Source organism: Carassius carassius, chromosome 6 (genome assembly GCF_963082965.1).
Source record: "Carassius carassius chromosome 6, fCarCar2.1, whole genome shotgun sequence".
Classification (NCBI taxonomy): Eukaryota; Metazoa; Chordata; class Actinopteri; order Cypriniformes; family Cyprinidae; genus Carassius; species Carassius carassius.
This window is the reverse complement of record NC_081760.1, coordinates 3,261,549-3,277,186: the sequence shown is the minus strand read 5'-3', so window position 1 is coordinate 3,277,186 and position 15,638 is coordinate 3,261,549. Positions and strand designations below refer to the sequence as shown.

General features: G+C 37.2%; 1 protein-coding gene across 1 annotated transcript in view; it reads left to right on the top strand.

The window, feature by feature from the left end:
• Positions 1-244: 244 nt before the first annotated feature.
• The window catches only part of LOC132142115 (uncharacterized), a 46,525-nt gene continuing 31,131 nt past the window's right edge, over positions 245-15,638 (top strand). Inside the window, exon 1 of the mRNA XM_059551752.1 lies at positions 245-606. Coding sequence (XP_059407735.1) covers positions 499-606 — 108 coding nt within the window. The 5' untranslated portion in view covers positions 245-498. The remainder of the gene's footprint in view (positions 607-15,638) is intronic.

The following is a 15,638-nucleotide window of genomic DNA, read 5'->3' as shown; positions in this document are numbered from 1 at the left end:
TATGTCTATATCTATGATATAGTATATATAAAAAGCTACAATAAAATAAAATGCATATAATATAAAACATAATATAGAGAACGAGCGAGAGAAAGATAGATGTCTGGTCGTAACTGGAGCGGTAACGGAACTGCACGATTGTTCTCGTTAAATTCCTTTTCCCCGCGCTCGCGCGCATGCCAAACCAGTCTCCCGTTCTTTAGGAGAAGAGAGAAAGGGAGGCTGATGCGCTCGCGGGCTACGCATTGGCTGAACGAAGAACTCTGGTGTATTTTGTGGCTTATATTTTTAGCAGCGGAGGTCGGACTCGTATTGCATCGCGCGTGGTTCATCTGCAGTGCTGCTGCGCTGGAGAACCGCAGTGTGTTGCGCGGTGAACGCTCGAGCTCCGCATACGTGCCCCCTGCAATAGCGAATGATCTCAAGAAAACACGCAGTTCTGTCTGTTCGCGGAGCGCTGGATATCTCATCTAGGCTTTCTTGTTATTTTTTTTGGAAATGGCCAGTCCCGGAGACGATTCGGCTTCAAGTGCCCAGCTGGATCAAGCTGAGTCTGCTGACGCTACGCCAGAACCAGCCTTTCGAGAGGCTCAAAAATGGATCGAGGTGAGTTGGCCGTCCATGCATGCTCACAGAGCTGGAAGTAAACATTTCTTTCGCGTCATTTTAATGTCTGTTCTGGCACTAATATAAAAAGGTTACATTATGCTCTGAACAGCTTATAAATATTGCACCGTCACCTGTTGTGAGCGTGTGGAGCGTCTTTGGTTACAGCAGCGCGGGGATCATGTGCGCCGGATTCGGCCGCTGTAATCGGACTAGCGGCTTTGATCGCTCACCGATATTTTTTTCACTCACATGACAGCCTATTTAAATTTGCTGCTAGATTTAAGAATGCAGATCGCTAATGGAGTGAATGCTTTTCCAAACAAAATATAGCTCATTTTGAAGACGTGCAGAAACAGAAGGATGCACTCATATTAGTCTGCGAGGGGACACGCCCCCTTCTGCTAAGAGATTCCAGTTGTTGTGGAAGCCAGGAGACACGCCCCCTTGTCCTTCAGAACACGCCCCTTTCCCTTTGAGGCCAGTGGTCAGGGCAGCGCACAAGGCAAGCTCAGTCAAACAGTTTGTTTACGGAGCATTTGTCGCATATACAGTAGTTATTCGACCTTCGTTTCATTTGACCTGATTCACTGTCTAGTGTGACACGTGAATGTAGGAATATTTCATCCCCAGAGATGTTAAAGGTTTGAGATGTAGGTCTTGGTATTAATATTATGACCTATTTTATAGTTCGTGGATTGGATAGGGAGAATCCTCACGTCACTGATCTAGATTTCAGGTTCACTCTTGTGCATTAGATAAGGGGTTTTATTAATATTTCAGATGCCATGGACCCCAGATTTTTGTGAACAATTTCTTGTGTAGAGACCAGATTTATAATGTTAAAATATTTTTCATGTCTGAAATATTATTTGGGAAATATTTAGTTTCTATCAATCCCATTTCTATTTATTTATCGGTACTTCCTTATGATAATATACATATGGCCCTTCAAACTTTTTACATAGTGACCCACTTAGTATACTATTATTTATTTGGAATATGCAAGTTAGATTAGTATAAAAGATGAAGTTGCAAATATAATGCACTGCAAATGTAGATTTTTTAAATCGGATATTGCATTGTACTTTGTTTTAGTCCTATATCTGTATATATTAATATATTAAATGTATTCTAGCAGAGTATTGATTGTCTCTCAGTGCATCATAAATTATTAACAGCTACTATGATGTTATATATTATTTGATTTTAAAGGTATCAGTAATTGAGTAGCTATTTATTTCAATTAATTGATTCAAGGGTCAAGTATACTTAATATAGATTAATAATATAAGGTGAGATATTATATGGTTAAGTAAAAGTCCCCATTAAGCGACTCTGAAAATCTGTATTTCCTTATAATAATATACATATGGTACTTTTACATAACAGCCCACTTACAGCCAGTATTAGTATATTGTTATTTAGTTAGATTATGCAAGGCCTTGCCTAGTTAGAATAGTATAAAAGATGAAGTTGCATGGGATTTATGCTCTGTATGCCATGCCATAATCAATTCATATTTTTTCTGCATTACTGTATCTCCATTTATCTGTCCTTCTTTCTGTCTGTGTGTTTCTGTGGCATGTCAGTGACACAGGCAGGAGCTCATTAGTATAAATAGACATGCTGAAATAGCCCAGCCCCCTGCTGCTCGCAAATAGTTTTAACTGAATTGGCACAGAGAGAGACATGCTTCTTCGGACTCCTGCTAAAAATGCTTTTTCCTAAATGAGTCACTGAAAGAGCTAGAACATTACAGACCAAAGCATATGGCAGACAGAAGTGTGAACAGCAGACTGCAGTACAAAGATACAAGGAGCTCTCATGAGACACATCCCCAGACTGAGCTGCCCTCGAGTGCTCAGCTGAGATGGGGTACATGTCAATATTTAGAATGCATGGCGATGGACAATATGTGACCCTGGACCACAAAACCAGTCTTAAGTGTCAATTTTTCAACATTGAGATTTATACATCATCTGAAGGCTGAATAAATAAGCTTTCCATTGATGTGTGGTTTGTTAGGACAGGACAATTTTTGGCAGAGATGCAACTATTTGAAAATCTGGAATCTGAGGGTGCAAAAAAAAATCTAAATATTGATAAAAACGCCTTTAAAGTTCTCCAAAATTAAGTTCTTAGCAATGCATATAAGTAATCAAAAATGAAGTTTTCATATATTTACAGTAACAAGTGTGTTATTTACTATTATTATTATTGCCAATCATGAATTATTAATTTATATGTTGATAAAGGTGAACTGAATTATTAAATTTCTAACTTGTTCACTAAATTTCCAACTAAATGATGAATTATTAATTTCAATGGTATTAAAAGTTTTCAAGTTGAAATAATTTATTATTAATATTATTTCAAATCATGAATTATTTTGGTGTACCAGGTGACAATTTACTACCTGTACTTACTTATCTACTTATAAAATTTTAAAATCTGTACGCAGCCCCCCTAAGTTTTTGTTCATAATTTATAAATAATTTGTAAAAAAAAAAAAAAATCTGTATATTTGGATTGTTTTTAGACAGAGTATCGTATGTCCTGCGGTCTTTGTTTAGTAGTTCCTCTCTCCGGGCTCATAGGTTTGTGCTGGACGGGCCACGGGACATTGTACGGAAATGGTTTGAGGAAACACTCCCAGTGCATCTGTCAGTGGCTAGAGACGGACAGCAGCAACCACATCACATTACACACAGTCTTTCTCTGCCTTGGCCTATCACATGTCAAGAGACGATCGGGTTCCAGAGCACTTCTCTCTTTCTCTGCCTGTTTCTTTCAGTCCTACCATTTGACCACTACTGCCATAGACTCACAACAGAGACCATGTATGTGTCCTGTTAAATGCACTTTAACTAATGGTCCACTTTTGAGAGCATTTAGAGCATCTATGTGGCAGATCAAGGGTATGAGGTCAAATGTGTGTGTGTCTAAGTGAAAGAGCTGGTACATTTGAGAACAGATGGCTCTGTCATATGACCTCATAAAGCCAGCTGTCACAGCTGTGCGGTCACACACACATGCGTAGGGATTAAATTATACAGCTTACACAGTGAGACAGACACAGGCTGTCTACACAATTCACATTCATTCAATACAGTCCTCTCAAGAATCACAATCACAGCCTGAATATGAGCTCTCTGTGATGCCATTGGCCGTGGTTTGCTTTCAAGTATTCAGGGGGACCACTAAGACACACTTAAATCCAAATGAGCTTGTCCAATTGTTTCTGGGACTAAGATCTACTCCAATCTATCGTTTAGCATCAGTTCTGTGTGCCATGCAGCATTATTAGCAACATGTACTATGACTCCGTTCGTAACGCAACTGTACTGCCTTCATCATATGACATCACTTTTATAGTGATGGGCCAAGTGGAACCAAGTAATTTTATTGGTGGATAAAGCTTTGAATTTATCAATAAAGGTGGTTGTTTTGAAGAGCTTTTTCGATTGCATAGCTCAAAGATTCTGTTCATCAAAAAATCCAGAAAAAGCTATGGCAGATACCACAAAAATATGAAGCAGCACAACTGACTTCAACATTGATAATAGTGATAAATGTTTCTTAAGCAGAAAATTAGCATAACAGAATGATTTCTGAAGGATCTTGTGTCACTAATGATGCTGAAAATTCAGCTTTGCATCATAGGAATGAATTACATTTTACAATGTATTACAATATAAAATGGTCATTTTAAATTGTAAAAATATTTCACGATATTACGGGTTTTACTGTATTTTTAATCAATAATAAAAATTAGTCTGTTTCATACATCATACAATAAGAACAGCATTATGAATTTATTCATACACCAAAACTCGGGGCTTATGTAAGTGTATAAACCAAGTCTAATTCAAACTGCTAACGGGTTTGAAGCGGTTTCGGGAATCTTTTTGACTCTGATCTGTATGAATCTGAATTGATTTATATGTCAGTTGTTTGTGACCCATGCATCACAGCTTGTGTTATGTTCATTATTGTGTGCAGGAAACGCTATTGTGCACGACAAAATGTTAATAGATTTGAAATTATTGTTGCACATTTTTAATTTTTGACACTTTCACAACCATTTCAGTCACAACTCGTCTTGTGAACTTGTAAAAAAGTGTTACCTCAAACGATTGTTTCCGGTCTCTGATTAGCTTTTGATGAAGACACATTCATCTAATGCTCTCGTCTTATACCACACAACACAACTGTTCATGTTGTGTAAATGAGTCTCGTAGCTTATGTATCAAAATCCCTCCAGCTTCACCACCCACCCTTGAGAGGCCACACTCACAATCTTGAGGTATTTTGCAATCATTTAAACGCAGTGTTATGTAACACTGCTTTTACTCATCTTGGAAAAGCTTTTCCTGGTCAGGGAATAATCTCCAAGTATCCATAGACGTTCAGCATAACTTTGTTAATTCGGTGCTGCACTATATTAGGAGAGACGAAGAGATATATAAAGTTATGGTAGAAATAGTATGACTAGTATGCTATTCCAAATTCAGGCAGCAGACAATGTCACAGTTTTGACCTCTGACCTCAAAATGCACATGCAAACGCATTTGTTTTTTCTGTCGCTATGGCTACATATTGTCAGCGGTCGTGTTGGCCCAGGTCTTTGTTTGTGCGCTGAAATTTTCAGTCATGTATGGGAAACGCCAGACAGCAAATAAAACAAAACAGGGCTTTCCAACTAAACCATGCAGCACAAATCTAATTTCTGCACGGCCTGTGAACAGTGCGGCACAAGCCACTGGAATATGGGTTTGTTGACCGAATTGAACAGCGCTGCATGAATCAGAGTCATGCCCTGCATGATCCATTTGAATTCAACACTGTTTCAGACCTCAATGCAAACCCCAAATTTAGCTGTAACAATGTTAATCATTGGATACAAGGCCAACCGAAGAAAACAGTGCGATGCACATACTTAAAGGCCTTTCAATCCACACATTTACGGTAATAACACAAACTGTATATGTGGTTTGTTTGCCTTTCTTCAATAAATAAGAGCTAATAAATGAAGGAAAACTATCAGTCCCACTTTCAGAATATTTTCACTAACACTCCAAAAAAAACTTTTACAGTTAGATTTCAGTTTAGAAACCTTTTCCACTATAAAGATTCCATGGATGTTAAAGGTTCTTCATGGAAACACCAGAAGTTATCTTTGTCAATGTCAATGTCAATGTCACCTTTATTTATATAGCGCTTTAAACAAAATACATTGCGTCAAAGCAACTGAACAACATTCATTAGGAAAACAGTGTCAATAATGCAAAGATGATAGTTAAAGGCAGTTCATCATTGGATTCAGTTATGTCATCTCTGTTCAGTTAAATAGTGTCTGTCCATTTATTTGCAATCAAGTCAACGATATCGCTGTAGATGAAGTGTCCCCAACTAAGCAAGCCAGAGGCGACAGCGGCAAGGAACCGAAACTCCATCGGTGACAGAATGGAGAAAAAAACCTTGGGAGAAACCAGGCTCAGTTGGGGGGCCAGTTCTCCTCTGACCAGACGAAACCAGTAGTTCAATTCCAGGCTGCAGCAAAGTCAGATTGTGCAGAAGAATCATCTGTTTCCTGTGGTCTTGTCCTGGTGCTCCTCTGAGACAAGGTCTTTACAGGGGATCTGTATCTGGGGCTCTAGTTGTCCTGGTCTCCGCTGTCTTTCAGGGATGTAGAGGTCCTTTCTAGGTGCTGATCCAGCATCTGGTCTGGATACGTACTGGATCCGGGTGACTGCAGTGACCCTCTGATCTGGACACAGACTGGATCTGGTGGCCACGGTGACCTCGGAACAAGAGAGAAACAGACAAATATTAGCGTAGATGCCATTCTTCTAATGATGTAGCAAGTACATAGGTTGTTATGGGAAGTGTTTCCGGTTCCGGTTTACCTAATTAATGCAGCCTAAAAATCCTTTAACGGATTTGGATAATAAAAGCATATTAGTATGTTATGTGTATGCCAGGTTAAAGAGATGGGTCTTTAATCTAGATTTAAACTGCAAGAGTGTGTCTGCCTCCCGAACAATGTTAGGTAGGTTATTCCAGAGTTTGGGCGCCAAATAGGAAAAGGATCTGCCGCCTGCAGTTGATTTTGATATTCTAGGTATTATCAAATTGCCTGAGTTTTGAGAACGTAGCGGACGTAGAGGATTATAATGTAAAAGGAGCTCATTCAAATACTGAGGTGCTAAACCATTCAGGGCTTTATAAGTAATAAGCAATATTTTAAAATCTATGCGATGCTTGATAGGGAGCCAGTGCAGTGTTGACAGGACCGGGCTAATATGGTCATACTTCCTGGTTCTAGTAAGAACTCTTGCTGCTGCATTTTGGACTAGCTGTAGTTTGTTTACTAAGCGTGCAGAACAACCACCCAATAAAGCATTACAATAATCTAACCTTGAGGTCATAAATGCATGGATTAACATTTCTGCATTTGACATTGAGAGCATAGGCCGTAATTTAGATATATTTTTGAGATGGAAAGATGCAGTTTTACAAATGCTAGAAACGTGGCTTTCTAAGGAAAGATTGCGATCAAGTAGCACACCTAGGTTCCTAACTGATGACGAAGAATTGACAGAGCAACCATCAAGTCTTAGACAATGTTCTAGGTTATTACAAGCAGAGTTTTTAGGTCCTATAATTAACACCTCTGTTTTTTCAGAATTTAGCAGTAAGAAATTACTCGTCATCCAGTTTTTTATATCGACTATGCAATCCATTAGTTTTTCAAATTGGTGTGTTTCACCGGGCTGCGAAGAAATATAGAGCTGAGTATCATCAGCATAACAGTGAAAGCTAACACCATGTTTCCTGATGATATCTCCCAAGGGTAACATATAAAGCGTGAAGAGTAGCGGCCCTAGTACTGAGCCTTGAGGTACTCCATACTGCACTTGTGATCGATAGGATACATCTTCATTCACTGCTACGAACTGATGGCGGTCATATAAGTACGATTTAAACCATGCTAATGCACTTCCACTGATGCCAACAAAGTATTCAAGTCTATGCAAAAGAATGTTGTGGTCAATTGTGTCAAACGCAGCACTAAGATCCAATAAAACTAATAGAGAGATACACCCACGATCAGATGATAAGAGCAGATCATTTGTAACTCTAAGAAGAGCAGTCTCAGTACTATGATACGGTCTAAATCCTGACTGGAAATCCTCACATATACCATTTTTCTCTAAGAAGGAATATAATTGTGTGGATACCACCTTTTCTAGTATCTTGGACAGAAAAGGGAGATTCGAGATTGGTCTATAATTAACTAGTTCTTTGGGGTCAAGTTGTGGTTTTTTGATGAGAGGCTTAATAACAGCCAGTTTGAAGGTTTTGGGGACATGTCCTAATGACAATGAGGAATTAATAATAGTCAGAAGAGGATCTATGACTTCTGGAAGCACCTCTTTCAGGAGCTTAGATGGTATAGGGTCTAACATACATGTTGTTGGTTTAGATGATTTAACAAGTTTATACAATTCTTCCTCTCCTATGGTAGAGAATGAGTGGAACTGTTCCTCAGGGGGTCTATAGTGCACTGTCTGATGTGATACTGTAGCTGACGGCTGAATGGTTGCAATTTTATCTCTAATAGTATCGATTTTAGAAGTAAAGTAGTTCATAAAGTCATTACTGCTGTGGTGTTGGGAAATGTCAACACCTGTTGAGGCTTTATTTTTCGTTAATTTAGCCACTGTATTGAATAAATACCTGGGGTTATGTTTGTTTTCTTCTAAAAGAGAAGAAAAGTAATCGGATCTAGCAGTTTTTAATGCTTTTCTGTAGGATATGTTACTTTCCCGCCAAGCAATACGAAATACCTCTAGTTTTGTTTTCCTCCAGCTGCGCTCCATTTTTCGGGCTGCTCTCTTTAGGGTGCGAGTATGCTCATTATACCATGGTGTCAAACTGTTTTCCTTAACCTTCCTTAAGCGTAAAGGAGCAACTTTATTTAAAGTGCTAGAAAAGAGAGAGTCCATAGTTTCTGTTACATCATCAAGTTGTTCTGAGGTTTTGGATATGCTAAGGAATTTGGATACATCAGGAAGATAACTTAAAAAGCAGTCTTTTGTGTTAGAAATGATGGTTCTTCCATACTTGTAACAAGAAGTAGAATTTACAATTTTGGCTATATGAATTTTGCAAAGAACTAAATAATGATCTGAGATATCATCACTTGGCTGAATAATTTCAACACCATCAACATCAATTCCATGTGACAGTATTAAATCTAGAGTATGATTTCGACAATGAGTAGGTCCTGAAACGTGTTGTCTAACACCAATAGAGTTCAGAATGTCTATAAATGCTGATCCCAATGCATCGTTTTCATTATCAACATGGATATTAAAATCACCAACTATTAAAACTTTATCTGCAGCCAGAACTAACTCAGATGTAAAATCACCAAACTCTTTAATAAAGTCTGTATGGTGCCCTGGTGGCCTGTATACAGTAGCCAGTACAAACATAACAGGGGATTTATCATTAACATTTGTTTCTTTGGATAATGTTATATGAAGTACCATTACTTCAAACGAGTTATACTTGTAGCCTGCCCTCTGAGAAATCCTGAAAACGTTGTTATAAATTGAAGCAACACCTCCACCTTTGCCTTTTAGACGTGGCTCATGTTTATAACAGTAATCTTGGGGGGTGGACTCATTTAAAATAATGTAATCATCAGGTTTTAGCCAGGTTTCTGTCAAACAGAGTACATCTATATTATGATCAGTGATCATATTATTTACAAAAAGTGTTTTCGTAGAAAGGGATCTGATATTCAATAAGCCAAGCTTTATCATTTGTTTATCCATATTGCTTCTGTTTTTTATTTGTTGAACCTCAATTAAATTGTTAACTAGATGTTATGTTATCACTATTATTGTTGCTTGTGTATATTAATCTGCATGCATTTTCAAGTACTTCAGCCAGTCTTGAGGTTGAATATCATAAACCAATTAGCAGAGTGATTATTAACATGTGAATGAACTCGTGGCTGACATAGAAACACAGGCACACACACATCTGACAACAGAGGAGAGTAAACTCTGAGAATAATACAGAGCAGCAGAAAGTATCTTACACTGAAAATATTCCCGATGGGTGCGGTAAATCAAGAGCTATTAAACTTTCTTGGCCCACAACCCAAATAAGACATTTTGTCTTTACTAAAACCATGCAAAATGCCGTCAGATAATATCTCTGCTCCGTTTCATTAAATAAATTGCGAAATATACATTGATTCTTAAAGAAATCTCTACTGTTCTTTGAACACATTTAAAAAAAAATTGAACATGAATACTATGCTAAAAAAAAGGTTGGAACTGATAAGCTTGTACCAGAATGAAATATGGTTTAATATGATGTTCTGAGCTGTGTTTCCTGTTACTGTTACAGAATTGTGCTTTGCTAACCATAGTTTCTGCCAAAAATATCATAGTTACTACAGTTATTGCTCCTATAATAAAACTGTGGTAACTTGGTTTTTCACCACAACTGTCATCCAAAAATATATGGAAGGTTTTTGCCCAGCTAGAATGAATGTAATGTTTTTCTGTAGACCTAGTTACAATCATTGCAGAAACTGTGGTGTTTTGGTTGAAACTATGGTTACCCTGTGGTTGTGGGATGCTTGATAGAATCCATTTCTTTTGACTAAACGGTCCCAACACATACTTTCGTGAATAATTATTCCTACAGAACAGAATACATTTAGGAATGAATTTGAAACAATGCATTTTCTCTTATTAATACACACTGTGCCTTCCTGTGTGTGCTCGGCCCCCTCGGTGCCTCTGCCCCCGTCCCACACTCACATGTCATTTGCTTGGTTATTTTAAAATGCTCCCATCACCCAAATTCTGTCAATCTAAATTTAGGATACCTACAGCTGTCCAGTTCTTTTTAATACTTTATATACTGTAAAGCCAAAAGCTGCATGTTTGTAAAAAACAAATCCATCAAGATACTTTTAATGTTGAACTGTTGGAGGATGGACTCAGAAGATTACTGTGCTATGTATTTGTGACCCAATTAATATTTATGCTCTTATTTATGGATTCTCGGTTGCAAACAGTTTGATGGAAAGCAATAAAAAGCAGTCAATTGCATATGAAGTATGAGATATTTGTGTTTTTATTCCGATAGTATTATGTTTTTAGGTTTTTTAGTAGCACTTTTGAACATTTTGCACATTGTTAAATTATAATTTTCAATTAAATTATCATTTCAAATTGTGATGAGAGTGGCATTCCAATGAACAAATGGAGAGATGAGCATATCATTGTTAAATCCGATTTTGCCCATGTAATATCTGTTGTTCTTTTACAGCTTTTAATTTTCCTCTAGTGGTAAGAGAGTTTGCTGTTTAATCTTGTGTGTGCTCTTGTCTGGACGGATGAGCTGGAGTTGTCTATTTCAAACAGCCCTAGTCAGGTGGCCTATTTTCAGATGTATTTTAAGACGGTACATCCTGAGAGACATCATCCCCTGTCTGTTTCTGCCTCACTGAGAGTAGCCCCTGCTTCCTGCTGCTGAGGCTGTTGCTTAGGTGATTATAAGCAGGAATAGCACCCATATACTGCTATTTTTGTCGGCCTTTAAAGATGATGTCATGGGGCAGATTGTCAAACATTGTCTTTTTATGTACATTTTGCTTGTTCCGGAAGTCACATGTTAATTTTTCTCCTTAGGGATTTTTAAAAGTCTTTCATAATGCATTATAAGCCACGAACAAAACCAACCGGAAACAAGGTGAATCACAACACCACAACACACAATATTTTATTTAAAAAAAAATATACACACACACATATTTGTATTTGTTGATATTTTGATTTACCTTTCAGTTTTATATTTTCAGTTTGTATTTTATTTATAGTTACATTTTTAGTGTAGTAGTCATGCCTTCATGGTATTTTTTTTAAATAGTTCTATAATTAATTTAGAAATAAAATAAATTATTTCAAAGTTTAATTAGTCTAATATTTGATTTTAGCTTTATTTCAATAACCAAAACCTACTTTTAATATTTTAAGTTTTTTAAATATTTGTATAATTAATTTTTGTTTTTGTAATTTTACTACTTTTTTCTCAAATAAAAAAAAATTAATCTAGAATTTAAATTCAGTTTTATTTTAAATTATTCCGTTTAAATATTTTATTTCAATTACCAAAAAATATTAGTTTTTAGATTTTTTAGTTAACAGAAATTCAGAGACAAAGTTTTTTTCCCCAAAAAAACACACAAAGCCATGTCACAAAGTTTTCTTCACTGGATACACATAATATGATAAGAGGAAAATATATAATCATATACATTGAGGTGGCAGAGCTAGTTACTGACTTCAGTGCAATACAATAGCTTCTGTTAGTCTGGTAGCTCTGTTTTGTTTTTAGTTTTTTTCTTAGTGAGAATTAGATTGACTTGTTGCCAAAATAAAGCATGGTAATATGTGAGTGTGACAGACTAACAGAAGAGAGCTTGATTTCAGCAAAAACTGCTGGCAAGTGAGCTATAACTTTGAGTCAGCTAATGGGAGGCTGCCTTGAGCAGCTCACTGTTTTCTTGGATCTGGTGAATGGCATCTTAAGGTGAAATGTAGCCTCTTACACAACTGCACTGTAGGGGAGCTGTTACTGTGGGAATGTTGACTGGACTGTCACCAGCAGGTGTAAGTGTATGTGTGTGTGTGTGTGTGTGTGTGTGTGTGTGTGTGTGTGTGTGTGTGTGTGTGTGTGTGTGTGTGTGTGTGTGTGTGTGTGTATGTGTGTGTGGGTGGGTGGGTGGTTGGGTGTTTGTGAGCTTAGCTTAAAGGTAACAGAACTGCTTGTCTGCCACCAGAAGCTTTTTTGTTTATTCCTAAAAATGTTGCCAGCAATCAGCTCTTTCACTCTATTATGTCTTATCTCTCTATATGAATGAATTAGGCCAGTATGTGAAGGCAGGACTGTCATATAGCCTTCACAGTATTAAGAGCAATATTTGCTTCTCAAGGCACATTTCAGTTTATAAGACATTTATCTTTAGATTTTAGTTGACAGTGTTTTATGATAAGGGGAAAATAAACTTAAAAATTGTCCCCAGGTCATGTCAACACCGTTAACATTATATTGTCCATTTATTAAAAATAAAACATGTTTTTTGTTTGTTAGGATGTTTGAAATCTTACAAAAATGTACCTTAACAACTCTGAAAATGATATCAGTTTCAAAATGGCACTTTCAGTTAATCAGAATCAGAATCAGAAAGAGTAGTTATTATATAAGATGTAGTTAATTATAACTACAGCTTATATAATAGTTACAGATTGTACTACAGTTATGGTAGATGTTAATGTACCGTAAAAGCTGTTTCATATAGCTGAGTTATCGAGTAGTTGAAGTGATTTCTTCACTTTCAGGAATTAACTTCTGACTCTGGGCCACAGTAATATTGAGTATGTTGGTGCAGGCAGATGAACATTTGTCTGAAAAACAGCTTGCCTCTAATTTATGTGTGTGTGTGTGTGTGTGTGTGTATGTGTGTACTCATCTAATGAAGATAGTGTGTGATTCTGAGAGAGTGAATGTGTCTGCATGTGTGAAAATCACTATGAGTAGCTTTGTCCTAAATCACATCTCATTCCCTATATAGTGCACTATAATTGCTATGTTTGAGTTTTTGTAGAATATTGTTTTCCCTGTATAATTAACTTTTTTCTTCAGCATAAAATTGGGTATAAAACTGCTGTTTAAAAGTTGTAATGTTTTAAAAGAAATATCTTTTATGCATTTATTTGATTAAAAATATAGTCAATCCAATAATTAGAGATGCACCTATTGCAATTTGGCTGATTTCAATTATTTTTTTTTTAAGTGTGACCTACCAATACCGGTTTCTGTTGATTCTGATTTTATTTCTAAGAACTATTATTAACAGCATATACAAACAAAAAAATTTTCAGTGCAAAAAGTTACAGATGTTCTTTCACTTAAACAACTCTCAAAATAAAGTGCTCTGTGACTGGAAAGCGGTAGAAATAACAGTTAACTGAAAATGAGTTGCTGTATTTATCAAAACGGATGTCATTTCCCACTATGTTTATAAATGATCCGTCCCCCCCTAACCTTATTAAATGTGTCATCTTTCACATAAAATTCTTACATTGTTCCAATGAATTCAGTTAGAATAACAAGAAACTGTAGTGTTGTAATCATTCAAATGAAGTCAGAATCAACACCTTTCCACTGCAAGAAAAACAGAAGCTGCATCTGGAGTGGGATTAAATGTATTTTGATCAGGGGTGCCCAAACTCGGTCCCAGAGGGCTGGTGTCATGCAGAGTTTAGATCCATCCCCAATTAGACACACCTGAACCAGCTAATCAAGCTCTTACTAAGCATACTAGAAACCTCCAGACAGATGTGTTGAGGCAGGTTGGAGCTAAACTCTGCAGGACATTGGCTCTCAAGGACCGAGTTTGGGCACCCCTGATTTTGATGATCTAAATAATAGTGCATATTATATGTTGATACCTATGCAATATATCAGTGTTCTAAGAATCTTTAATAGTTTTGGACCAGCACCCAATCCAGTTGCATATGCAAAATACCATGCTCAAAGACAAAGAGTTGTAAAAATTCCCTCCGAAAGTTGGTTACCATTGGCTCAGTGACCCCCTGGAGGCGTGACCTCCACAGAAGTTAAAAGGACACTACATCAGTGACCTCCCTCCCTCTCTCATCATCTTCTGCTGCTCTTCTGGTTGCTGCTCGTGTGGGACTTACCAAGTCCCGGGGCTTGTTGTGAGTCTACAGTCATACTACAGTTATGTCTTCACTTTCCATTTGTGATGCAAAACTCCCCCGACCACCACTGAGTCAGACATCTTTGGAGTTTATCACTCTTCAAACCCAGAAATAATGTGATCGCAATTACAACACCTTCAAACCATCAAGACTTTCACCTGAGACTGCATCAGGATGTTCATTCAACAGCCAAGGCTATTAAAGTATCGTATGTTTAACTAAACAAAACACAGGTTTAGTATAAGATGTAGACTCCGTTGTAAAATGGCGCTGATGGTTTAATTCGGGTGATTTACTGACTCCTTTTCAAAGCTCTATTCCCTGTTTCTCTAATGGTTTCATTCATTCAGTCGCATTATCCCTTTCCCCCATGTATGTGTGATTTTATGTTTGTTAGTTTAGACTAGTTATGTGTTAGTGTTTAGTTAATAAAACTTTTGTGCACAGTTTTTATTTCTAATTCTAATTCTAAGTTTCTAATTCTGTCACTGCTTGTAGATGTCCCTTTAACAATTCCTTATCTTGTTACATGCTCTATTGCACTAGTTCTGTAAGAAAGTTATTTTCTATGGCCATGAAAATATAATTTCTTAGAGCTGATATCAAATTATTCTGAATGTCGGTGGGATGAACTGATTAGTTGATGGTAATATTGATTCTACTAGTTACTACTGGCAGCCGATATAGCTTAAATAATTGTAATCAATTATAAATAATTGTAAATCCCTTTTTCCCTTTTGAGCTAATTTGCTACATCTGTTAATGCCAGAAATGGATGCCTTTCCCCCTCCAGCCAGTGACACCATTCTTCAAATGCCGCTTTCATGGCAAGGAGCTCTCGATTGGCTACATCATAGGTCTGTTCAGCGGCTGAGAGTTTGCGAGAGAAGTAGTCACATGGGAAAAGCTTAGGAGGATTACCATGACGTTGGGAGAGAATGGTGCCAATGCCGGTGTTAGATGCATCTACTTCTACCGCAAAAGGTATGTTAGGGTCAGGATGATGCAGAATGGGTGCCGAGGTGAAGCGGTTCTTCAATCCTTTGAAAGCTTGAAAAGCACCAGTAGACCAGCGAAGGTTAGTATTCCCTCCCTTTACCATTGAGGTGAGTGGAGCTATGACAGAGCTGAAGTTCCTGATAGATCTTCTATAAAAGCTAGCAAATCCCAAGAAACATTGTAGTTCCTTCACTGAGGCCACTTGAG